We start from the raw sequence: 27,091 nt of genomic DNA, 5'->3' as shown, positions 1-27,091 counted from the left end.
TTTTTCTGTATGAATCCTGCTTCCCTGGTGAGTCTGAGTGTCACACACTGGCCACCCAGCCACTGAATGAGGAAAAGCCGGGATGAAAGAAGTATAGGCTCATGGTTAGAACCAAGGGCTTAGATCAGGTTCAGGAAGCCAGACAAAAATCTCAGGAGCAAGACAGGTAAAATCAAGGCAAAAGGGAGTCCCACAAACTTTCATGGTCAAGCATGAATATGAAGACCAGGAATGGGGTCTTGAACATCCTAAATGTCATTCTGGAAGGCAAGTTTTGCCAGAATGAGAGGCCTCTGGAAGGGCCCAGAACAGCTCCTTCCATCTGTCTTAGCGGCACCATCAGGCATCTGGCGGCTCCTCGAGAGAGAGGTCGAAAAGAGCATCTTGTTGTCTGGTGCCCTTCCCAGTCCTGGCATGGCCCCCGCACAGATGACCTACTTAGTACAAACCTGTTGCATGCAGTCAGCGCAGACGATGTACTTAGTACAAACCTACTGCATGCAGTCAGCCCCACAGGGGGCGGGACAGCTGCCTGACCTCGGCTTCCCACACACAGGACTTTGCCAAGTCACAAGCTCTAGCAGAGCTGCTGTGCCAACAGTGGACAACCCCGGCTTACTTCCTGCTCCTTCTAGCTGCGGCTTTTGTTCTCTTTCTGAGAGCAAGTTCTCACCCAGGGGAGCTCGGAAGTCACGCTGACACTCTGTGGAGAGTGCAGGAGCCCTGGCCCCGACTCTCCAGACGTGCTCCGCCGGTGGCATGCTAGGGCACTAATCCTTTCCTACTGCTTGGCTGCAGGGCTGGGAATGCTATTTCCAACTCTGAGAGTTACGGGAGATGGGATTTTAAAGGGCTGGTTATTTATGGCCGGGTTCCTGATGGATACAACAGATGCAATTTCATGGGCTCCATCAGAAGAGAACAGCTTCTTGGGGTGGCTTAAAGCACTGTGATATGGCAGGGAAGGAGGGGGAAGCAAGGGCTTCCCGAACCCACAAGAAGGCAGGTGGTTCTGTGCCTCATCCCCCTGCTGGTGCCAAGGGCCACTGGGTTCAGCAGCCTTGGTCATGCCCCATCTCAGCTGCTTTCTGAGCACCTCTGCCAGCTTGAGACCTTGGCCCTGCCTTGCTCTTGACATCCAAACAAGCTGAACTCCTAGAGGACAGGCATTAGGCCCATGACACGCCCATGTATGAAGTTTAAGGACATACAGGACGTTGGGATGATGAGCTTTTACAGGTGCAATTCCTTCCGCCCTGAAATGCTGATCCCTGAATTCTCCCTACAGTGGCTCTTCTCAATAGTCAAGTCTCAGCTTAACCCTGACCCCCCAGAGAGGCCTCCGCTGGCTCATGTATCTTAAAAGGGTCCCCACTGCTACTACTGCCCATCTTGTTCATTTCCTCCGTGGCACTCAACACGAGTGTATTTTACATGCGTTTGTGACTTTATTAGTATCAGTCTCTCCCAGGTAAACCAGAAGTCCCACAAAGGCAAAGACTTCATCTGTCTCCTCCACTGTGGTACTCCCATGCCGAGCCCAATACCAGGCACCAGAAGAGCCTACATAGTCTGCTTGAATGACTCAATTATGAAGGAAAGTTTGGTAATAAAGGCTGACGGTGATGATGAAGGAGACACTGCTGAGGACGATGGTGCTGGGGCTGTTCCTGACAATGACTTCTCAAGGCCCTGCCATGGTATCTACTCGAACACCACTTTTTAGATATAGCTGTTGATTTCCCCTCACCATCTCCACTACACATCCCCCAAAACACTGTGTATCAGTAACTAAGGGCACCTGTGTCCCTATATCCAGGCTCACCTCCTTCCTTGCTGTAGCCTTGACTTTCCTCTCTGTGCCCATTTTGTCCTGGGGAGGCCAGAGAGCATCACCATCCCCCACTCCACCCAAGCCCTGTTCCTTCCACTGTGTCCTCCTGCTTAGCAAACAATCCTTACAGTCATTAGGCAGGAACGTGGGGATCATCCCAGGCTCTCTCTCCTGTCTCCATTCCCCTTTTCCAATGAACCCACCCCAAAGCAATTGATTCCGTATCTCAGATGTTGCTTGATGTCACCCCCCTCCTCTTCATCCCTTCACAGCTGCCAAAACTCAAGGTTGGATCATCTTTTGACTGAGTGGTCACAAAAAAAGTTTTATAGCTGACTTCTTGGCCTTGGCCTTCCAGTTGGACACAATTAAAATTCAGAGTGACTATATTACTTCTCCGCTTAGACCACTCCATAGCCTTCTACAGTCTTTGGAATCTTCTCCCAGCTTACGAACATAGGACAAGGTTCTTACTGACTCATGCTCTCCCTGTGCTAACCACGCACCCACTTGCAATGCTCCCAACCCACAAGGGCTCTTTCCTGCTCTGTGACAGTGGTAAACTCTTACTCTTCCGTTGAATTCAAAAGTCACCCCCTCTGGGATTAATTTATCTGAGTCCTTCCAATAGCCTCTCCCATCATTACAGGAAGACTTTATCTTCTCAGTGTCCCAATTTTCCTTTGGGGAACAGCCCCTCCTCCACTCCCAGCCGGGGGGTTTGAGCAGGACAGACAGTCATGTGACCTGGGCCCGGTCTCTGTTGACACTGGTGTTGGAGGCCTGCGCACATGGTTCAATCTGATCTAAGCGAGGTTCATCTTAGGGCTTTTGTGGGAACCATCGGGAAAGAGAGGCTTCCTTTTTGCTGGGATTGCTAACCCAGCAGAATGCAGGGAGCTGGTGGTGGTTGCCTTTGCTCCCTCACGGGGAAGGCGTGCCTGAGAAAGCTGACGCGTAAGAGCAAAGCTGCGGGAGGCAGAGAAACAGGCTCTGATAATATTATTTGCATACCTTGATCCAGCCGTCCCTGAAGCCAATCCCTCGGCTTTCCAGGCACAGAAGCCAATGTATTCCCTTTTTAGCTTGAGTCAGCTGGAGGTGGGTTTCTATTTCTTGAACCAAAAAAATACTATTACATTTCTCTTTCCAGTCTCTATGGGAGCTTCTTTATACATTTTAGAAAGGCACCTAACATATGATACTGTCAAGTATTTAATTATATTCTGCTACTTCACCCTGACTGTGAGCTCCAGGGTCCAGCATGATGTGTGGCTATTACATAAACATTTGTGGAGGGAATAAACAACTCCTAGGGGACAGGGCTGTGTCTTTGTCTCCCTAGCACCTAGGAGAACCTAGTTCATAGAAGGCTCTCAGTAAATGAGTACAGAAAATAAATAGGGGGAAAGTGGCAAAGAATGTAAATGATCGAACCCAATGGTTTGATAAAGTACATGTGAATGAATAAATAAGTGAATAGTTATTATTAACAAATCCCCATTGGCAAGCTGTTCTCATTCTAATTATATCTGAATCTAATGACTCCTGAATGAAATATCTAGTTAAAAGGCGCTGAGATCAAATGGTTCTAGTTGGCTCAAAGTTCATGTGTAAAATGCTTAATAATTAAAACAAAGTCTTTCAAAGAGGAAAAAGAATGTTGCTAGCGAAATGTTCAAACTGGATATCTGTAAAGTAGATAGGAATTTTTGTATCTCCACCTACAAAAACAAAAGCAAAAAAATGAAGGGGAATAAAGCGAAGAAAAGCCCTCCAAGCTGGATCCAGAGAGTAGGCTGAGCCTGTTTTCCAGGGAAATTCTCTTTCTAGAGACAGCGCAGGTCTGCTGGGCGGCCCCGGGGGCAGGAACGCGGCAGCACAGCAGGCTTTCTTCCACTGCTCTCCAGACGGAGGGGCCAGATAGGCCCAGAGGGAGACGGAGCCCCAAGGCGGGTGGGTGCACAGTGGAGAGAATCCTGGACCACTTTCTGGCCCTGTATCTCAAGGATCAGGGGCGCTCCCTTTGGGGTGGGACACTCGCCGCAGCCCTAGGATGATGCTCTCTCTGTCCCACCCCTCCCATATCCAAATAGCACCCTGCCTTGCGGCCTTGCTTCTCCCACCCGAGGGCAGCGTCCTGCAGCAGGCCCTTGTTCCCTTTCCTACTGCAAAGGTTTGGTGGAGGAAATATATCACATAGAGAACCATGGGGCTTAGCTTGGGGTGTGGGGACACAGAACGCGCAGGCACATGGCAAATGATCCGAGTGAAACAAATAAAGAATGGAATTCCAGGGGGCGCCTGGGTGGCTCAGTCAGTTGAGCATCTGACTCGATTTCGGCTCAGGTCATGACCCAGGGTCATGGGATCAAGCCCCATGTGAGGCTCCGAACTGAGCATGGAACCTGCTTAAGATTCATTCTCTCCCTCTCCCCCTCTGTGCCTCTCCCCATCTGGCTCTCTCTCTCTCCCTAAAGTAAAAAATTGAAAAATTTAAGAATGGAAATCCAAGTACACCAAAGGGGGCAAGCAAGAGAGGCTGGGAATCACTGGCAGAGACTGACTCTCGGGGTGAGAGCCAAGAAGGTGGGGGGTGGCTCTAGGGTCTGCACAGAAATCCTTCATGTGGGAAGGAGCTCTGAATTCCTACCAGCCTCCCCACCACAAACACACTGCTGGCAGCCCCCAGGGAAAAGATGGCTTCAGTTCTGAGTGCAGGTCGGGCCCTGCTTGCCCTCCCTGCTATAGGAGGAAACTGCCACCTGGCGAAGGAGGGAAACTGGGAAAGAGAAGGAGCAAAGAGAGGAAGGCCCAACCGAAGTCTGCAGTGGCAGCGATTGGAGGCAGCGAGATGATGCTGGGCAGAAATGGGCCTCCCCTGGGTCTGGTGCAGTGGTCCCCTGACTGTCTTCTCCATACTCTCTGCTCTTTCCCCCTGTGCTGCAGGCCCCTGGGAGCAGGTGCCTGTCCCCCAGCAAAGTGCTCCCCACTCCTAGCCTGCAGAGAGTGGCCACTGTAGCTGCAGCAAGTCTACTCCTCGTGCTCATCTTCTCAACTGGCCGGTCTGGGGCTGGGTCCAGGGGAGAAGACGTGAGGCTGCCTGCAGCATGCTCACCAAGCGTGGCTCTGGGAAGACAGCTTCAACGAAATCACTGCCCTCTCTTCTGACCTTTGCAAGGGCATCCTCCAGTCTGACCTGGTCCTCCTTACCTGGGTTTCCAGGCAATTCCCCAGGGAGCCGAATCAGCTAGAGGGACCAGGCCGTGCTTTCCTGCCCGGTGAGATGCCTCTGAGCTGCCAGGCTGGGAAGAACGGCCTCAGGGGGATCACTAAGAATGGGACCACCAAGGTTCTGAGCTGCGAGAGAAGGCTCATGTGGCCCTTTTCCCTTCAGAGGGCAAGCCCCTAACTCTGGTCGCCACCTCAGGAGTGTTAGATCTGTTGTGAACCAGGCAGCAGTTTACATGTTCAGCCCTTTCAACATGCTTTGTAGGTTTATGATGAGCTCCATTTTTCAGATGTGGAAACTGAGACTCAGAGGCAAGTAAATAAGCTTTAACAACCACTAAGAAGTGAATAAGGGCCTTGAGCCTGAGTCTGACTCCCAGGCCTGCTCTCTCCCAGTTAGATGTCAAGATACACAGACCCCCTTCTCCTATTCTTGGAGGGGACATCTGGCTTTCTCTCCTTCCTTGTAGCTCCCAGAGGAAGAGCCTGGAGAGATTCAAATGGAGAGCGTCAAGCATGAGGCAGAGGGAGGGGGGAAGAGAGTCTGGCTCTTGTGTCTCTCAATAGGCTTTAACTCACCAATTTTCTCCACAACGGAGAGAGGTCAGCTGTATAACGGACTGGCAATCACTTGTACTTGTTATAACACGATCCTGATACCCTCCAGGGACACAGAAGCCAGAGCCATAAAAACTGAGTTTTTAAACCCCAGTTCAGCACCACTCCCCCCACCCCCAAGTCCTAGCCATCTGAAAAAGTCCAGGGGCCTCATGAGGATTTTAGCAATGGTGAGAGTATTTTCCTAGCATTTGAGGGGAAGGAATGGGGCTCCATGAAGGGCAGAGCCAACCGACTTGGTCAGAGCAGAACAAAGCCCCCCCCGCCCCCACAAAGGATCAGTGAGAGAATATCTTGTCCCTAAACTGAGTTCAGTGAACTAGAGACAGGAGAGCATATGTGTGAGAGCGGTTGACCTGGTGCAATAAGTGGCGGGGGCTTGGAGGGAGGGGCGTGTGTCAGGGGTGATTTGCCGTGTGTGCGTGTGTGCGTTTGGGGAGGAATCCAAATACGCGATCTGGATTTAACTCTCAGTTCACACCCAGCTTTTGCTCATGGCCAGTCACAAAATAAAAGTTAAGATGAAAATTAAAAAAGCAATTAACTTCAGAGAGAGTACGTCTAAAGTACTTGGGGACCGCAACATGTCAGAGCTACAGGGTTTAGTGTACACCATCGGAACAGCCTTCTCCTGTCCAACACGTGTGCTGCCGGATTCCCCGCGGCCAGTCTCGGGCTGGGAAAGAGGGCGGCGCGGTGCACTGGCTGATGTGCGCGCACCGCGGGGCTCTGGTTCCAGGCGCACACGGCTATTTCTGTGCGCTCCACCCGCCCGCCTGCCTCCGCATCAGCGCAACGCAGCCAATTGATTATACCCTGCCACGTTTTTGGCTTTGAATTGTCCTTTGTTTCATGAAATAATGTTCTGAGGAGGTGGCAGGTTTCTTTCTAATGTCCTCACTTGGCAAAATAATAAAACCATATCAACCCTCTATTTCCTCAACTCTTTGGCCATGTTACTTGTCCTCGAATTCCAAACAGCCAGCACCCCCAATTAAAAGTCTCCTGCTCGTATCCCACTTGGGGAGGAGAGTGTGGAAACTGAGTCAGGAACACTTCATGCCCCTTGCCCCAACCCTGATTCAGTGGGAGTCTGCTATCTGGTAAAGGAGGTAGTGAGTTTTTTCTCTGGAAGGTATCTCTGTCTTCTCAATAGGTAAAGGGATGCCCGGTTGTTCACATTCATCTCTTCTAACAGGACCTGCAGTCTCTCTATGCCTCGGCACAGAACTCAAGAAAACATCCTAAAATCTTAATGCGCAGTGATATAAAGCAGCAACGCATAAACCAGCAGCATCGCAATTCACAGGGATCCAGGGATCCATAAAGGAGAGGGGCAGGGGAGGGAGTGGGTTCTTTGCACACACGTCCCGAGCCTCCAAGTTTGTTTATCCATAATTGCTATGCAAGTATAAATTAGAACAACAAATGCATCCTGGCTGGAAATGGTGACACCAGCCCTATAAATAATTATAATTTAATCTTATAGCGAAGAGTTCTGAATGACTCCCCTAACGATTTCCTCTGCTTAATTCCTTCCCCCACTGAGTGGCTTAATAGGAAAAGGAATAGTCTTTCAGATTTGTTTCACTCCAGAAGTTTGGACAACGTGTAGATTCACACCTGGGGGGGGCAGAGGCTGTGGGAGCCCGTTCGGCCCACTGGTAAACAAGTGAGATGAAGAGGCCCTGGGGTTGGAAGAGGTGGAACAGGCAGTACTATCCATCGAGGCATCTGCTTATCGAAGCGAAACCTTGGGAACGACCTACTAAGAGATCTGATGAGTACACTATGTCCGTCTTATGAGGAGGGCGTGACATACGGCCCTGGTGACCCTTCACAAGTGCAGCAGGTTGTGGCATGCCACCATGGCCACAGAGATGGCCTTTCAAGTCTAACTCTCCTGGGGCTGAAGCCTGGCTCTGCTCCTTCTCAGCTGGGTGGCTTCAAGCAAGTGACATAACCTCTCTGGACCTCACTTTCCTGGTCTGCAAAAGAAGGGAAATGATGCTACCTGCTTCATGGAGTTTCCGTGAGGAGAGATGAAATTATAGCTGTAAGAGCTTAGAACCAGCTGCCGTGTGACATGTTGATAATAAATGCTCAATAAACGATGCTGTTATCACACCTATTATGTTTTGGAAGTATCTGCCATAATACAGGGAAAATTTTCATTACATAATGCAAAGTTAAAAATATGTAACTACAGACAGATTTTCAGATCTGAATTTTGTAATATTAAAACATATGTAAATAGCCAGCTAGCTTGATCTAAGCAAAGCCAAAGGCCAAAGGAGAATATATCAAAATTTTAATATTTCTTATTCATTTCTCCATACCTTTTTATATTTTCTCTGTTTTCTGTAAGAAGCATATGCATTACATTTACAATGACAAAAATAGGTATTTAACAAAAGGGGTAGGGGGACAGAGGGCCTTCAGGCTGGCAGGTCACTGGGATTCATTCCAGTGCAGAAGAGGGTTACCCAGGCTCTCGTCCCTGCTCATAGCCCCGAATGTCCAGACACTGCCCCAGACTAGTTGACGGACTAGCCACCGGTACACAGCCGTCTGCCCTTGGCTCACATGTGCTTCTCTCGACTCCCCCTCCAGGGTAGTGAATGACCTGACCAAGTTCACTCAACAAGCTCATGACCAAGGTCTTCTGACTCCCAGGTCAGATCACCTTCGACTGTACCAAGACATTTGGTCCCCAAATCTCTGAGTCTGTATCTGGGAGAAATCTGTTCCCACTTTTCCTCTCTGAAATAGTCACACTTGGCTCCTGCCATGGGTTTGTCTGATTTTCTCACCCTCAAAGGACCATGACTTACACAACTGGTGTTTCTAGCACACGGCACGAAACCTGGTCTAAAAGAGGTGCTCGAGAAATGTGCCCCTGTCTTCTGTTTGCTCCCTCTCCCTCCCCCCCTCCCCACTCACACTGACTGCTAAGTCTCATTCCAGGCACTGTCCTCCCCCGACTCTTGCAGCTTCCTACTCTCTAAGTCCCTCAGAGTCCTCAGGGACACCTTGTCTGCCCTCATCCTCAGGCACGGAGCCCCGCCTTCCCCTGTGCAGCAATAGAAGCCTGCAAGATGCCCGATCTTGTCTGAAGCACACTTGGACACATCCTTCTGTGAGCACGTGGTATGTGGACTTAGGTTCCCTGTGCCCTCAGCCTGGTGACACAGCCACAGGAGGACATGAGAGGACACCCTAAGTGCCACACCACCATTCAAAGTTCGTCACCCAAACAGAGTTGGACACTTCCCGAAGCCAGCCTCTGCTTGGGCATGTCCTGTGCGTCTAAATCTGGGACAGTACCAGCAACTCGGGCTGATAAGTCTCATCATCCTTCCCCTCCTGAACCCACCAGCATCAAGAGTCTCCACAGCAGGTGGGACACACTGCAGAAAAGCCCGCGCATTTTAGTAAAGCCAGAACGACAGGGAGTTACTCCTTCCCATCAGAATCTGAGGTGGAATGCCCTGCCGTTCACAGGGCCCTGGCAGTGGGAATTTCCACTTAAGATCCTATTCCCTTCGTTGGATGCTATGAATACGCCCTGCAGAGATGGAAGGGTACTTCAGATCACTGTACCCACACGGTGTCCACACCCTCAGACCAGGACAGTGTGAGTCTCAGTGCACTAAGGCCCAACGTGAAGTTCTTCAGCAAGGATGCGCATCACATCGGATACCAAAACCACCATAAAAATGGACCCCAACTCCACAAACGTGCAGGGAGGTTTCATTGTGATGAGACCCAAACCCATCAACCCATCAGGATGTGGCCGAGGGGCCTCAGACTGCAAGCCCAGACGCCGAGGAGACTGTTGGGGAGCCACAGTCCCCCAGGAACTGAGGAGGGGCAGGACAGTGTGTGCTTACCAGAGGGAGGAGCCTTCGGTACCCGTGACCTCCAGGAAGTCGTAACCATCCTCCAGCTGGAAGTCAATGAAGACCAGGGCGATGGTGTCTCCCAGTTCGGCCAGGATGGTCCACGTGCAGTCGGCATTGTTGTGGTACTCCGAGGGGAAGTGGGGGCTGGAGATGATGCCGCTCTGACCCCGCAGGGTCCCGCCACAGGCGTCATCCGCTGTGGGCACAAAGACAAGAGGCTCGGTGAGGTGGTCTGGTTCCTAGGCCCTGGCACTCGTGGGCTTCACCCACGACAGGCACAGAGGGTCCCAGAACATGACGCACAGGCCAGATGGGCCAAGATCCGAGTCTGAACTGGCCTAGTAACAATGATACCAAACATTTCCATAGCCCCTACCACGTGCCAGGCTGTGCCCTGAGAATTTCAGATAGGGTTGTTCTCACTGAAAGAGGAGCAAACCAAGGCCCCGGATGGTTGAGTCACCTACCTAAGGTCACACAACCACTGAGCTGGGATTTGAACACTGACATTCGGAGCACATTCAGAGGACACAGATGCTGCCCTGCCATGACCCAGGGGCTACCTTTATCTCCATGGTCACGACTGTGGTGAGTAGGACATCTCTCCCCACCAGATCTTAGTAACACTCCAATGTGGTGAAACTCAACCCAGCAACCCCAGGCAAAACTCAAAGGGCTGCCAGGCCATACCTCCATATCCTTCCTCCCTCCCTTGTCCGCAGGCCAGCTCTGTCCTTGCTCAGTGCATGGTCGAGCCTCCTGCTCTGTGCTCCCCCTGTTCCCTCTGCTGAGGAGGCCCTCTGTCCAGAGCAGCCCTCCTCGGGCTTTGAGGCCCAACTCTGATGCCACTTCTTGGCATCCCCCAGGTGTTTGGTGACTGCTCTCTCCTCTGGGCTCCCACAGCAACATGTCTGACTTTAGACACAACACGGCACTGAGTGACCTGCTCATACGTCCGTCTTCCACTCTGATTCTGAGCCCCACCAGGAATCCCCAAGGGCAGGGGCCGTGTTTTACTCATCCTGCCCCTGAACCTGGACGTCTCACTGCTCCAGCCAAAATCCCAGCTGAGACTTGATATTTAGAAAAAATGATCTGGGAAACAAACTATTACTCTGACATGTAATAGTTAAGAGCACTGGCTTTTTTAAAATTACTACAGACCTCAGTTTGAATCCTTTTCCCTGCTGCTCCCTAACTGGGTGATGTAGGGGAAATAATCCAAACTTTAAGCCTATTGTCCTGGAAGCTGTAGGCAAGTAAGTGATTATAATACCCTTAGCACATGCTATGTTAGAGATACGGACTAACTGGTAAAGAAAGGAAAAACATGCAGCATTGGGTTCAAATGTGTACCAGAGACAGCAGAGTAATAATAATAAAAGCTAATATTTATTGAGCACTTCCACTACACCAGGTACTTTTCTAACTATGCTACATATTTCATTTAATCCTCACTATGACCCTGTGAAGTTTCATTCCCGTTTTGCAGGTAAGGAAACCAAGGCACATAGAGGCTCAGTTATTTGCCAAAGGTGACACAGCTCATAGCAACAAAAGGAGCTGGAATTCTAAGCCCCTATAGTCTGAATCCAGGACCTGTTCTCTTAACCAGCCCACTGTCTCCCAGGAGTACAGTTCATATTTGGAGGATGTAGATAAAGCAGGATATTACTTTGCTTGGTTGAGTAGATTTAGGAAAATGTAACAGAGGAGATGGCAGTAGAGCTAGGTTTTGAAGGATGGATAGGAGTCCTTCAAAGGATAGAGAAGAAAGGGAATGGCATTTAAGAAAAGGGAAACAAATATCATGAGCACAGAAGCACAAAATCACAAGGCACGTGCAATATAAGTAGCTCTAGATGGCTTATCAGACATGTGGAAGAAGCCACATGACAGAGAACACTGGGCCAAGAAGATTTGGAAGCAGTGGACTATATTGGAAATAAAATGGATTTGGGGTGTCAGGGAGGTCTAGGTTTGAATTCAGGCTCCATGATTCCCCAGCCATGTGACCTTGGGCCATTTTTTTACAGCAGCTTCATTTTGCTTCTCTGTACAACGGTTTGCTGTGATAACTGAGTGGGACCGTTAATGTCACGGCACCTGGCATCAGCCAGTGGCTGGAGCATGGAGATGCCCAACAAGCGCTAAGTTCTCCTTTTCTTTCCGCTTCATCTTGAGACTCAAAGGTAGTGGAGGGATATGATTAAATTTGCATTTTAGAAAGATCACTGGGGCTGTGGCACAGAGGAAGTCTGAATCAGTGGATGAGCAGGGTGCTTTTGGTAGGACATAGTCACCAAAGTCCAGAGGAGGCCAGATGAGCTCCAAGCTGAGGCTGTGGGGACAGTGGGAAGAGCACTGATTTCAGAGAGATTTAGGAAGCAGAATCTATAGGACTTGGCAGCAGGGAGGGGTGAGTTCCGGGTTTGGAGCATGAAAATCTGCAGGAGTGAAAGGTGACTTCTGTGGCAGGGAACCCAGGAGGGGGCTGCCTTGTGGTGGGGAAGACAAGCAGGGGTTCACTTTTGGATCCCAGGGCTGAGTGTGTATGTGTGGTGTTCTGGTCGAGATGTGGGGCTGACGGCTGGGTATACAGAAGTCGTGTGGGATGGAGGTCAAGGTGAGTTTATTCGGTGGTCCCAAATTAGTCTCATTAATGTCGTTCTACAGGGTCAAGGTCTATTTCAAGAGAATGTGCCTACTTCTATATGCCAACTCTGATAGTGAAAAGATTGTTCTAATCATCAAAGCCTGAACAAGTGGCAGCGGCAGGGGGAAGAAGAGAAGGAACACAAAGGATTCAAGAGCCAGGCAGAGGAAAAGGGAGAGGATGTGGTCTCCACCGGGAGTGACCAGCAAAGGAGAGGAGGAGCGAGAGAGGAAGTGGAGGCTTCCAACAGGACAGCAGGGCGGGTTATGATGCTATTTGGGTAAACAGAGGCCCCAGAGGAGAAGCAGTTCTGCGAGATGGTGATGGTCCTCCTCCCCCACCCCTCTGCACTTGCAGGCTGAGTGTGAGCTGCTGGGGGAACACAGGTGACGATGCCCATGGAGAGAGAGAGCGAGCTGGGGGGCCTGTGAGGCCAGGAGTCAGCAGGATGAAGAGCAACTCTGGCTCCGTGGGAGTAAAATGTCCCGGGAAAAAGCAACATTTAACGATCAGCAGGCAGAAGCAAAGGCACCTGAAAGGAAGTTGTGTAAGAGTGGTCAGGGTAATAAGGCAAGAGGAGAAGCCCAGGGGGTGGGATAGGGGGTGAGAAAACAGTGTCAGGAGTGCAGGACAGAGTGGCAAGCCCTGGGTCCACGCTGTCCTGCTTGCTCGGGTCTGCGCATCCAGGTGGACAGCACAGCAGCACGCAAAGAGCTCTGTGTAGCTCCTCTTGCAACTCTAGGACGTCCTACACTGTTCTCAGCCTCAGCCCAACCAAGACCACCTTGTGTTCTCCTCCCACTGAACCTGACCTTCTGGTGCTTCCTTCTTAGAGACTGTCAGTGCTATCTACCCAGGGTCTCATGCCTGAGATTGGGGCCACCAGCAACCTCTCCCACATGCCACACACAGCCAGGGACCAAACCCTGTCCCTCCTTGTAAGTGGCTCACGACGGGCCTCTCATCTGCCGTGCACCTGCTTCATGCAAAGCCACGTCATGGTCCAAGTCAACCACAGCCATGAGGCCTCTTTCCCTGTCTCCAAACATCCCTCATGCTCCAGCCTGTTATCCTGGAAACACAGACCTGAGGACACCATTCCTCTCTGTAAGAACCTCCAGGAACTCGCACTGTCACTCAGGATAGAACAGAATATTCTTATATTCTTATAAGGACCTTATACAGCCTTGCCTCCTACCAGCTTCTCCCTGCCTGCTTCTTGCCACCACACTGGCCTCCTCCCAGCTCTTCTGATGTATCAAGTATCTCCCTGCTCCAGGACCTGGAAAGTGCCATTTTCTCTTTCTGGAACCTTCTTCCCTACCTCCCCTCTCTGGCTGGCCCCTCCTCAGCCTTTAGGTCCCAGTCTAACTGTCACTTCCTCAAGGATCTTTCCCCCTATTTTATGTTTTCAAAGCATGACATCCTTTCCCATAATGAATTATTTCCTCAAATTAATTGACAAATAATGCCATTTATTTAATGTCTAGACTGTAAATGCCATGAGGGCAGGGGCCGTGTCCGTGGGCAGCAGGTCTGGCATAGGACTCCTCAGTCACTGTGATTTGGTGGCGTCCAGCCCCTCGTTGCCATTTCTAAGTGCCTTCTGCTGTCCAGGGGCCTCCATGGTCAGGGGCTTTTGGAAGTTTGTTCTAGGTGTGAATTGTAAGTCTCACCTTAAGAAACGTCTTTTAGAACAACACACCTTTGCCTCTGGACCCAGAACTTCAGGGGCAGTACTCTCCTGCTGGGAAGTACAAGGACTGGTGGGATTAGCAAAAGGTTTCATGTAGCCCTGGGGCCACTCAGCTCTGAAGAAATGAAAATGGTCCCAGCATTCACCAACCTTCTTGGCAAATGGCGGGCACTTAGTACACATCTGTTGAACAAAGAAATGAAATTGCACACTGAAGTTCAGAGAGGCTAGGTAACTCCCCTAAGGTCACCCAGTGCCTGGTGAGTCAGGAATCCAGCTGGGTCTCCCTGGAATGAGAACTATGGGCGCTTTCAGGACACCATATGTCCCTGCTTGAAAGCAGTCTGGTAAAGCCATCCGGGGATCCTCAAAGCTCCTTGTGATAGTCAATGATTTCTAGACCATGCTGGATTGAGGACTTGCAAGCTTGAGGCTCTCTGGCTGGAGCCGCCAGTCCCCTCCTTGGAAGGTGGCACCTTTACATTTATTTCCCTGCCTCTCGGGCTCCTCTGACACCCTTGTGCCTGAACCATCCTGTTTTGATTGAAGATGCTCTGAAAGTTGTTTGGAGATTTTCTCACACTTTAAACAAGGCACCATATATTTCATGGTTATAACTTCAGAGCCATAAAATATAACCTTCAGCTGACACCATGGTCCTAAAAGATTAATTTACACTTCCTCCTTCTCTGGGAACGGGCATTCCGCAGCGCCATTAAGTCCTGTATATTCAAAGGTGCAGGTGTGTTATGCGGAGACTTGCCCTTCCAAGTTTATGACGTTATTTATGATCGACTTTAAGTTCCACTGAAATTTCTTCAATTAACTATAATTTTAGAGAACTATCCCTCGGCCCCCTTGGGTGTCTGCTAACTCTCCAGTGACTCACAAATTTCAGGTAGGGGCTGCAGAACCTGCATCCCGCTCCTCCCCTCCCTGCATTTCAGGCCAGCACCAGTGCGCAAGCCTGGAGGCCTGCAAGCTTTGGGGCCTTCCGCTCTGGGCTTCTGTCCATATCCTCCAGTCCCAGGCTACTCGGCCTCTGAGGAAACAAAACCCCCAAAGGTCCCGGGGGAGAAGCTGCCACCTGACAACTCAAGTGTGAGGCAAAGGGAGTCAGGGTGCAAGTGCCCTAAAGCCTCGATGCTCCCCCTTTCCCTTGTGCTGTGTGGCTCAGGGTCCCCTGGGGGCCCCAGTGACCTGCTCAATCTCATCAGAGCCCTCTCCGGTGGGGGGTGGGTGGTCAGGGTTCTGCCCCTTTATCCTTGGCTTTATCAAGGACACCCCTTCTTAAAATTAAGAAATTGCAGGGGCGCCTGGGCAGCTCAGTGGTTAAGCGTCCAACTTGGGCTCAGGTCATGATCTTGCAGTCCATGAGTTCGAGCCCCATGTTGGGCTCTGTGCTGACAGCTCAGAGCCTGGTGCCCACTTTGGATTCTGTGTCCCCCTCTCTCGCTGCCCCTCCCCTGCTCACACTCTGTCTCTCAAAAATAAATAAATGTCAAAAAAAAAAAAAGAATGGAAATAGCCCCTGGCAGCCCCTTACTCCCTCCCTGCCGTGGCATCTGCCCAGCAGAACAACCCCAGGCCCCTTCCCTGAGGCTTCTCTCCTGAAGCTCATGGACAGACTACAGAAGAGGGTCACAGGGGCCACAGCAGACTGGGCAGTCCCTGGCCAAGTAGACTCATCAGGGAGTACATCTATGAGGATCACCAATGAGGATCAAGCTCTCAGGCCCTGAGCCACCAAGCCAGAGCTCTGGAAGTAACAGTGCCACCATGAGTCACCTGCCAGGGCTCACAGGCCATCGTCCTTGGCTGCAGTAGACAATGATGGTCAAGAACATGGCTGGCAGACACAAGGACTTGGGAAGAATCCGGGCTCCACTGCCCTTCAGCTGTGCAGCCATAGGCAAAGTACCTCTCCCACCTCGCCAGGCCTCAGTTCCCTCCTGTGGAACAGGGGATCACAAAATCTAAACCTCTTGGGGCTTCTGTGAGGATCCTGTGAGGATTAGAGAATGCAGGGCCTGGCACATAGTTAGTGCTTGATAAATGCCAGCCGGCAGTGGCCGTGGCAGTCAGAATCACAACAGCTAACGCTCACGGAGTCACTGCTACGAGCAAGGCCTTCTGCGGCATGCATGACATTTATCAACTTGAACCTCACCTCTACCGTATGAGTTAAGTAGTGTATTGATATTATTTACAGGTTAATCTGATGTGTTAGTTAATATCAGATTAACTAATTAACTGATAGTGAGATAAAGAGTTAAGTAGTATACTGACATAATTTACAGAGAGGTTGAATAACGAGCCTAAGGTCACTCAGCTAGTGGGTAGGAGTGGCAAGGCCAGGATTTGAATCCAGAGCCCATTCTGGACAGTTCTGCTATAGTAACAGTGATGACAAAGGTGCTTAGAGGACAGGTGACCCCAGCGGTAGGAGAGGAACCCCATAGTTAGGAATAGTATCTGGGAGCCATGGTGCACTCCAGAATCACTCAAGGTCCTCACTACCGGGATGATAACTGGTGCTTTCTGCCTGTTGTACATATGATCAGCTGAAGGGGCCCCGCGTGCGGCTCCCAGACCCTGTCTGCCATCTGCAGAGCCACCTTAGGTCTCATATCCCCTTCCTACCCCTTTTCAGCTCAGAACTTGCCCAGCCATAGAATTAATACCCCCACTTGGGTGTCTCAGGGGCATCTCGGACTTCACCGGGACAAAATGAGCTCTATTCCACTGAGGGCACATGCCCCTACACCCTGTCCATCTCGGTTATGGACATCCCACCCTGCCAGCATCTAGAAAGAGCCTGGGAGTCAACCTTGACCCTTTGTTCCATCAGCAAAGCTACTGGCCACGTCCCCAAGCCACAGTCCCAATCTCCCCTCCATCTGCCATGGCCACCCCTGACCGAAGTGCAGGCTCTCCAGCCTGCTTGCTTGCCACAGCCGCCTCCTAGCTGGCCCTCCTGGTTGCACCTCTTGCCCACTACAGTCCCTCTCACTATAGCATCCAGAAGGATCTTTTTAAAAAATTAAGTTCAACTGTAATGTACCTGTGCTTCAAATTATTCCCTGGCTCCCTCGTGAGCTTAGAACCAAACCCAAAATTCTTGTCTTGCACCCCCACACCAACCCTTCTCCCCCATTCTACTTTGCCGCATGGGACTGTGTTCTGTTTCTCTGACATGTCAAACTGACTCCTGCCCCAGGGCCTTCACACCAGCCGTCCCTTCTGTTGGGAGTGCCCTTCCCCTGGTCTTCACATAACAGGCTCCTCTTATCATTCAGGACTCGGTTCAGATGTCACCTCCTCAGAGAGTCCCCTCCTGACAGCTCCATCTAAAGCAGCCTTCCTGTCACTAGCTGCTTCATTTCCCTCATGATCTGAAATTTGTTTATTTGATTTTTATCTGTTTTCTGCCTCCCAGCTGCTCAAATGTAAATCCCCATGAGATCATGGATCCGGTCTGACTTTTTGTGGCTGCAATTTTCTGTATCTAGAACGGTTAAGTATGTAACAATTGGCACTTCATAAGGAAGCATTGAGTTAATAATACTGGCACAAGGTAGGCACGTGGGAAAAGCTGCTGAATCTGAAGTGGATGGCTAACCTTCAAGGCCGCTACTCCTGTTCCCCACTTTGAAACTCAGAGAGGCTTAGCAACACCCCGGTGACCCGCAGCTGTGAGCTGGCCCAGCACGGCCAGGGCTGACTTGGGCCTGACTCCGTGCTCCTTCCCTGCCCAGCACACTGCCTCTATCTCGCATTCTGCACGTTCCTACTCCCCCCTCCCCCCTCCCAGGGCTACAAATTCTGGAATGCAGCTGGACACTTGCCGTCTGAGCTTCTGCAGACCGGTGCCCACCTCCCTCAAGCCTGTGCGTCTGGCTTGAACCTCCAAGGCCAAGCATTTCTCACTCAGTCTGCTTTCTCCCCACCTCCCTCTCAGCACCCAGCACATCTGAACCTTGTTCCTTCCCCCATTCAGTCTTCTTTGCTCCAGAGCCAGTGACCCTCACAAGTTAGAGGCCATTTGCTGAAATGCACATGGTCTTCCTTCTTGTGGTTCAAAGAGGCTCCACAAAGCTCAGAGCCTCCCAGGGTGGAGGTGCCCAGAATGACACAAAGCAAAGCAGGGGTCACGGGCCCTTCCTCCTTCCCTCTGCCAGCTAGACCAAGCCTCAACATGCTAGCAGCCTCGGGATGGGCCTCGATGGAGGTCAGCCTCACACCAGCTCTGCCCCCTGATCCCAGTCAGTCCTTACTCCCCCTTAGCTTGGGCTGTCTGTATTCCCAGACTGAGTCTACCTTTCAGGCAGGCATGTGGCATTTCCTGTTTGACTTAGAAACACACTGCCCTCCTACCTGCTCTGGAAAGCCTTGGACTCAGAGTTTTGTCACTCAGCGCTGCTGGGCAGGTGGGTGAAGCTAGGCCAGGAATTTGCTTTGGGGGCTTGTATACCTACATGATCCTGTTGGTGAGTAAGACCCATCCAGCCATCCACTCATTCAGTAAATATTTACGGACCACTGCCCCGTGCATAAGGCTTATCCACTCACAGATGCCAGCCCTTGCAAGTTCTACACAAGAGGGAAAAAGGCCAAAAGGCTTTAATCCTTCCCGAGTATGAATCATTAACTCTGGCGTGACCACGGCTCCTGGCGTTGCGCAGGCACATGAGGAGCACCCTTATCTCCTACCCGGCTTGGCCTCCTCAGGAAGCACAGTTTGGAAAACCACTTTCAGGAAAATCACTGGTGTTACTGAGGACACTTCTCAGACTAAGCTTGAGGCTCATGGTGATTTAGAAACGAGAAATGGACATGAAGCCCGGAGAAGAGGGGAGGCACGGAGGCTCGGAGAGTGGGAGAGCCACCTGTGCTCCCCCAGTCTTTGACGACGAGCCACATCTCATCCCCCTCAGATGCCAGGGAGCCTCTGGGACTCAAAGCCCTTCTAAAAGCCACACTTGACATCTTTGGCTGGCTTCCCTGGTGTGTTCCAGAACAGGGCATTCTCTGGTGTTGCTAAATGGGAAGGTACCTAGAGAGGACTTAGACGAGATAGGGCGCGTTCAGGGTGGTATAGCCGTAGACTAGAGAGGACTTAGGAAGATCAGCCTGGGAGTCTTTCTGGAAGGGCCTTGTCCATGCTAAAAATCTGAACTTGACCCTGTCAGTGATGGAGAGCCACTATGGGCATTCTAAGCAACAAGTGATCCTGTCAGATCTGTGGCTTAGAAAGTTCGTTCCAGTAATGGAGGATGGACTGAGATGCGCGTGGCAGGGAACAGGCAAACGGCCCGTCACCAGGTGTTACCAGACAGGGCCCCCAAACAGTGGCAGAGGCATGGAGGGGAGGGCTGGAGCAGAGGGAGATGCATCAAGGCACAGTGGCTGATGGTGTGGGGGGCATCTGGCTTGGCCACCTTGGATGGTGACACTCTTCACTGAGCTACAGAAGGCAGCAAAAGGAGCAGGTTTGGGAAGATGGGGTTAGGTTTTGGATGTGCCCCATTTGAAGCACACTCTGGGGAAAGTTCAGTGGAGTCTGAGACCCACGTGGACCCGAAGCATAGGACAGAGGGTGGGGCTGGGGACAGAGACTGGAGAGTCACCTCCATGCAACAATTAGAAGCCTCTGTAGTGGATGAGAAATTCCAAGAGATGCAAGATGTTCCCAGAGATGAGGCCATGCTGAGCCCTCCAGCATTTAAGGGGAAGAATGGTCATCATCTAAGAGGCCAAAAGGAGAGAGGCTTGGGAGGCAGTCATGCCCCACAGAGGCACCCCATGCCCATGAACCACTGCTGTGATGTGAGTGCTGGGGCGGGGGGCACCATCCCAGCACATTCTGCCCCACACGCCCTGATGTACAGGCACCAGACTGGGGATAGTGAGCTAACCCAGCAAAGGAAGCCTCCAGGAGGTGGCCCGTATCACTTATCTTTTACTAGTGGGTTAACGGAAGAAGGTATTTTCACAGCCAGTCAAGTTTCTTCCAGGTGAAAGCTCTCTTTGTTCAGGACAATACCACCTGATACCTACATAGCGTGGCTGGGAAGGGATGCTTCTATAAGGAGATGGTGAAGCCAAGAGGCAATGGGGCTCTTGTGCCCAAGTCAACACAAGTCCCACAGTGGGGCCAAAGTTAAGAGGCACCAAGTGGAGGAGGCTGGAACGAGATGAGAGGGGCAATGTCTGCCCTCAGGGAAGCCTGAGTCTGCTGAGACAAGCCAGGGACAAGCTTCCAGGGAGAAGGGGCCGAAAAGCTTGGAGGCTCATGATTGCTCAGACTTTCACTTTAAGCCATTTGCATTGCTGGGATTAAGACTCCCTGTGTTCAGTAAAGGCTGTGCTGCATGCAAACACCTTTGTCAGTGGGTTGTGCTTTTTGTTTTGTTTTGTTTTACCTCTGGGACAGGAACAGGCCAAGTTCCTGACATAAGTTAGCAGAGCAGAACCCAGGGAGTTGAGGCATGGCAGTTGAGTTCCAGGTTCAGAGAGGGCTGAAGCTGACGAGAATCCCCGAAGACACTGGGCAGGGTGGTGGATTTCCACCTTATTGAAGTAGATATTGACGCAAAGTATACTGCACAGGACTGGTGACAGCCCCTCTGCCCGACATTTGGGCTACCTTTGGTTTTTAGTTTCCAGATTAAAAGAGCATGGTATTTATAGTGTTGTGGGAGGAAAGAGAACTGTGGGTTTTGTTTCACAACTAGAATACTTGATTCCATTTACTATCAGGTTTCATATTCTATTATCATGTCACAACTCTTGACAGCCCTCCTTGGAAGGTCAGAGTGTTCAACGGTGGCACCCTCTGGGCAAGGGGCAGGCAGGGATGCTTTAAGAAGAGTGGAGACAGCAGTTTCTGGCCAGGGTTGCCCTGTGGAGGGGCTAAAGTCTCACCCGATGGGTTTGATCATTCCCGATACCAATCATGGGATGAGAAGCACATCCCAAGCTAGAAAGGGGACCTAAGAGGAGGACGTAGGAAGGCGAGAAGGGAGACTCTAGTCCCCTTGGGTTCCACCAAGACAGACCAACATGGCTAACGGGGAGTAAACAAACATGGAGGCAGATGGGAACGCACACTGACTGGCTGTGGCTTGCCTGTTGGGAAGGAATTCATAGCCGTGTGTGGGCTCAAGAAAGGGTGCTGTGATCAATTAATCATGTCTGCCATTGGAGTGCAAGCAAGGGAGGATATCTATGTGCCAAGTATTTTCCAGCCCTGGTGTAGACAGTAAAAAGAGTGTACCCATATGGCGGGAGTGGAGAGCCTGTCTCCTCAAGCTGTCTTTGGATAGTAATTACAGAAAGCCTGCCTCTAAGAGAAAGGGAAAACTTGAACCCAAAGGGAGCTACATGTTCCAATCATTTCTCGACTCCTTGAAATGATCCCCCCAGACCTATATCTGAGTGTTCTGGGATCCATACAATTTAAAGACGAGAGTTTCAAGAAGAAAAGAGTGGTCAATAGTGCAGAAAGCTGTTGAGAGGTCAAGAAATATAAGGGCCAAAACAATTCCCATCTGATTTGGTGACATGAAGCAGAATATTGGGGCCAAAGGCCATTCTGCAGTGGAGTAAACAGGAGGTGGGGGGAGAGACCAGGCTGGACGGAGCTTTTGAGATGCTAGGTGTTCCTGGTGGCCCGGGGAAACGCTACAGTGCAATGTCACAGCCGTTAAAGGTGGCTTAAAAAATCTACATGCATGATAATCTCCATTATACACACATTCATAACACATGCATAGTGCAGTGTGTGTTAGAAGGTGAAAAGGAAATACCTAAAATCACCATAAAAATTGGTAAATTTTGTTTCTTCTTTACTCTTTTGCATATTTTATAAGATCCCTTAAAATGATCATATGTTATTTTTATCATCAGATCACAGGAATGGGAGATTAGTTTAGAAATAAACTCAGTTATTACAGAGTGGAGGGGTGATAAGCAATAGGCTGCAAAGGGGCACCTGGGTGGCTAAGTCGGTTAAGCGTCCAACTTTGGCTCAGGTCATGCTCTTGTGGTTCGTGGGTTCGAGCCCTGTGTCGGGCTCTGTGCTGACAACTCGGAGCCTGGAGCCTGCTTCAGATTCTGTGTCTCCTTCTCTCCTTGCCTCTCCCCCTCTCACATACTCTCTCTATCTCTCAAAAATAAATAAATGCTAAAAAATAATTTAAAAATATAGGCTGGGAAGAGGGTCACCCACTGTCCCAGTTTGCTCTGGACTTAGGGCATTTCCAGGATGTGGGACCTTCAGAGCTAAAAATGGGGAAATCCCAGGGAAACCAGGATAAGTTGGACTATCATAGCAGGGAGGCCGAGGCCAATATAGCACCAAAGGGAGGTAGTGGGGTTTGGAGAGAATGTCGGGGTAAGATTTTGAGCATGTTTAGAGGCTGAGAAGACTCCATTAAACAGGGAGAGAGGCTGAATTTATAGGGAATTTATAGGAAAGAGAAGACTAATTGCCAGGGTGGAGTCAGTAGGAACAAAAGCAGCTGAGGGAGATCCATGCACAGGACAGACTCTCTGTAACAGAAAACTAAAGATGTTTCTTCTAGACAGGAGGGCAGACTGGCTAAAAAAGTAAGTTTGTTGATGTAGGGGAAGGAGGTTGAGGGAGTGCACACCTGAGGGCCAGAAGGTCAAGGGAGGCTGAGAAGCCTCTAGAATAGCTGGGGACCCTGAGGACCCTCAGTGCCCCCCAGACACATGCTCCCCATAGCAGGGACCCCAGGCCTTGCTGGAGTGCATGGTGTAGCTTCCCCACAGGAAGATCAGGTCCCACTGGAAGCCCTGCCTCCCCTCCAGTCACTGCCTGCCCCCCAGACCCTCTGGGCCACCTACCTCTGCAGGAGGGCAGGGGGAAGTCCCACGTGGCACTGTTCTCAGAGCCGGCGTGACAGGTGAGTAAGGCGTGGCCCTCCAGGAAGAAGCCGGGGTTGCAGCTGTAGCGGACCTTGTCCCCGAGGTTGAAGGTTGAGCCCTGCTGGATGCCGTTGGGCAGCCGCCCGGGGTTCCCACACGTGTGACTGGGGAGAACTGTGAGAGAGAGACACGCAGCCTGTGAGCTGGGCTCGAGCCCCGACACCTGCTTCCTCGCAGCAGCCGCCCAGGCGGACAGGCCCTCTCGTTTCTCAGCTGGGCTGGCCCTCTCAAGGCTGCCTAGTCCCTCCACACTGTCAGTGGTCATGCATTTAGGAAAAGCCACACTGGCGGTTTATAACCAGCCATCCAGGTTTCCTGCCTCTTCTCCGGCACAGCCATGGCTGTGGATTACGTTTGTTCCCTCATTCGAGATGCCCCAGGGAAATCACTTTAATCTCTTGGGTTTGCTTGCCCTGATTTCAGACTCCACACTCCTCAGCACCAGGGAACGGACGCAGAGCATGGCATGGAGTAGGTGCTCATTAAACCCAGTGTCCTTTCTTTCATGTGCGTCTGCCCTGGCCGCCAGAGGGGTACTTTGGCCCAGCGGGTTTGGGAAAGTTGAAGGGGTGGTTAATGCTGGAACAGGCAGTTGAGTGGGAAGGCGAGAACCTGAGCTCTGATCTGGCTGAGCCATTTAAAGGGGGAGACGGGGAACTGGAGAATATGATGTACAGCGTGCTACCGGACCCTAAGCAATCACAATCAGCTGCATGTGTAGTCTCATTATCCAGAGGATACTGCTGAGGGTCCAAGAGCATCACGACCTGCCAGTCTGAGGGGGGAGGCTGGGTGCAGCTCCTCTGCCTGAGTTGCTTGTTTGACCTGATTCAGCTCCCCCAGCCCTCTCCCTTTCTCCCCAGAGTTAGAACTGCCTGTGCCCTGAAGGTCACACCTCCTGCCAATCCAGGATGTCCCCACAGCGCAAGGATAGCGGCTCACAGCCACATCCAGAGGGCCGTCCAAGTACATGTCCATCAGCAGGCGATGATTTACTGAGGTGTCACTGAGAGGCCGTGGAGCAGAGTGGTGGGGAGTAGACTCAAGATCTAGGGCTCACATCCTAGCCTGATGGCTTGCTCCCAGTGGGCTCCCGAGCAAGTCTCTTAACCCCCTGTGCCTCAGTCTCCTCACTTGCAAGACAGGGACCACAATGGCACCTTCCTCCCTCATGGGGTATTTATGAGAATTAAATGAGCAAGGATTTGGAAAGTGCTTCGAACAGAGCCTGGCACATAGTGAGTATGACACATGTGAGTCTGAGCTCCTAGTCCACACTTAATGGGAGGTGTGCATAACTAAAGGTATCTTAAATGTGATGATGGGAAAGGGACCAGGCAGGAAACCAAACCCCGTCAGGGCAGTCAGAGATGCTTCCTGGAAGAGGTGACATCTATGCTGGATCCTGAGAGAGTAGTAAGAATTAGCTAGGTCAAAGAGTGTTCCAGGAAGAGGAAATATGCAAATGCCCTGAGGCCAGAGATAACCTAGGAGCTCAGGCAGCCTGAAACACCAGGGTAGGGGTGGCAAGGATGAGGAGTAAGATGAAGAAGTGGAGGTGGCCAGTCTGGATTCTAGACAGCGTCCCAGGCCCTTGCTGTACCCTCTTCCTGACCACATTGCTGTCTTCCAGGACTCTCTCTACCAGCACTGATGTTATAACCCTCCAAAAGAAGTCTGTCCCTCTCTCTTCTTATCCTCCCCTTCCAGGAGGAGAAAGCATAGTGTAGAGAGAAATGTCAGACTCTGAAATCACCATGATCTGGGTCAACACCAGGCACTGTCTGTCTTACTCTGTGGCCTTGAGTCATGTGACCTCTCTAAGCCTTGGTTTCCTCAACCAAGGAGAACAATAATATCTAGTGGCTGAGGGTGTTACAGATGATAAATGACACATGGTTGATGCAGCACCCAGCATATAGTAGGTGCTCAGAAAATGGTAGACACATTATTCTATCAGGCCACAGGGCCACAAGAGCAGGGTGCACTCTGGGAGCCTAACACAATACTCTAGCACTCGTAGGAACAAAACTATAGTTCATTAATTGGTTGTTTGGAAGAGTTACTCATTCGTGTAATAATTCCTTCACACAAAAACTTATTGCATGTCTCCTGGGCTGGGAATACAGCAGTGAACTAGACAAAGGGGGTCCCTGCCCTCAAGAGGCTTATGTTTTTGTGAGAGTTATCTTGACTCAAGAGCTCTCCGTGTCCATTCTCTATCTCTACCAGGGGAGATGACCCAGATGAAAGGACTGTCCACCAGCCCAGCTTAGCAGTTCCCATGATCTCACGCTGCTGGCTTCTTTAGTGTTCCCATGATCCCACACTACTGGATTCCTTGGCTTTTCCCATGATCCCATGCTACTGGCCTCTGGCATTTCCCATGATCCTGTAGCTGGCCTCCTTGGCTTTTTCCATGATTCCACACCGCTGGCTACCTCAACATTTCCCGTGATCCCATGCTGCTGGCTACCTCGGCATTTCCCATGATTCCACTCTACTGGCTTCCGCAGCATTTCCTGTGACCCCGCGCTGCGGGCCACCTCAGCATTTCCCATGATTCCACGTCACTGGCTTCCTTGACATTTCCCGTGATCCCGCGCTGCTGGCCACCTCGGGGTTTCCCGTGACCCCGAGCTGCAGGCCACCTCGGCGTCTCCAGATGAGCTGGTGCTACTGGCTTGCAGCGGCGGAGTGTGTGTGTTTGTGAGTGTCGGGGGTTGGGGGGTGGGTCAGGTAAACATTTGGAGAAGAAAGCAAGCTAAGGTGAGGGGAGGGAACCAACCAGGGGAAATGGGCTGAGAACTGGTGTAGAACTAACGTTTCACTTTCTGCAACCGAGATGCAAAAACCCAATTTAATTAAATTACTAATGTCAAATTTTTAATGAACCTGCTTCTGCTTTGGGCTTTCTTCCTTTGAAATTAATGACTGGAACGTCACCATAAATAAAAGTCGATTCTTTTTAAAAAGTCACTCTCAAACACTCACTGCTCTTTACTTAATGAGCTGTTCATAATCAGACCACGCTGACCTGGCACCTCCACCGGGACTTGGGTGTGATAAATGGGGGTTCATTCCCAGCACCACCTCCTTTTGTATCTTGAGCTCCACTCCTGAGAGGCCACACCGTGAAGGAGGCGGGAGGGCAGATGTTGGGCTCAGAGAGGTGTGGATTCCAATCTCAGCTGAACCACCTCTAGCCCAGGATCTTGAGCCATAGTTGTCACCTAGGGCCTTCAATTCTTCATCTGAAAATAAGTATCATTTTTTTGTCCCGTGGGAGGGCTTTGAATTAGTTTCCTAGGGCTGTAACAATGTACCACAAACTGGGTGGCTTAAAGAAAAACATTCTTATTGTCTGACAGTATGCAGGTTTCGAAGTCCAAAATCAAAGTGTTGGCGGGACCACATCCTTCTGAGACTTGTATGGGGAATTTTTCTTGACTCTTCCTAGCTTATGGTGGTCTTTTGGCAATCTTTGGTACTCTTTGGCTTATGGATGTTTCACCCCCATCCTCCATCTTCACTTGGCATTGTTTCTCTATGTCCAAATTTCACCTCTTTATAAGGACACTGATATATTGGATGGGATTGAGACACACCCAAGGAGCTCATTCAACTTCATCATCTGCAAAGACCCTATTTCCAAATAAGGTCAAACTCACAGCTACTGGGTTTTTAGGACTTCAGTAGATCTCTTGGGGGACCCAATTCAACTGAGAGCAGGGCTGTGTGCACAATAAGTAAAATCAAATCTATAAGACCCACTATTGAGTTCCTGGTAGGTTTCAGGCCCTGGGCTACAAATGTATTTTACTTAGTCCTCAAAACAATTCAGTGGGATACCTATTATCCTCATTTTATAGATGAAAAAATTGAGGGACAGAGAGTTTAGGTAGCTTCCTCCAGGCCACACAGCTAGAAAATGGCAGAGCTAGGTTGTGAATCTCCGTCTTTTTGGTTCCATTGTTCAGCACTCTTATAATGGACTGTGATGCTACTTTTGACAAAGCACCCGCCACATAGTGGGTGCTTAATCAACCAGAGTTCCCTTCCCCCCTCCATCATTGTAGGTGCCACAACAAGATGAAGGGTGATTACCTGACTGTCCAGTTTTAATAGTCTGGGTTTTTTTTTTTCCCTCCAGGCTGATTTACTAACCTTGTATTTTTTAATAATGTCAAGGGCAG

The 27,091-nt window shown here is 50.7% G+C and overlaps 1 protein-coding gene across 1 annotated transcript in view; it reads right to left on the bottom strand.

The window, feature by feature from the left end:
* Window positions 1-27,091, bottom strand: part of CSMD2 (CUB and Sushi multiple domains 2) — a 590,124-nt gene that overhangs the window by 371,764 nt on the left and 191,269 nt on the right. Inside the window, exons 6-7 of the mRNA XM_029945853.1 lie at window positions 22,815-23,009; window positions 9,577-9,784 (exon numbers count right to left, since the gene is read on the bottom strand). Of these exons, the coding sequence (XP_029801713.1) occupies window positions 9,577-9,784; window positions 22,815-23,009 (403 nt within the window). The remainder of the gene's footprint in view (window positions 1-9,576; window positions 9,785-22,814; window positions 23,010-27,091) is intronic.

This window comes from Suricata suricatta, chromosome 8 (assembly GCF_006229205.1).
Source record: "Suricata suricatta isolate VVHF042 chromosome 8, meerkat_22Aug2017_6uvM2_HiC, whole genome shotgun sequence".
Lineage (NCBI taxonomy): Eukaryota > Metazoa > Chordata > Mammalia > Carnivora > Herpestidae > Suricata > Suricata suricatta.
Note: the sequence above shows the minus strand (reverse complement) of the source record. Positions and strands in the feature narration are given on the sequence as shown.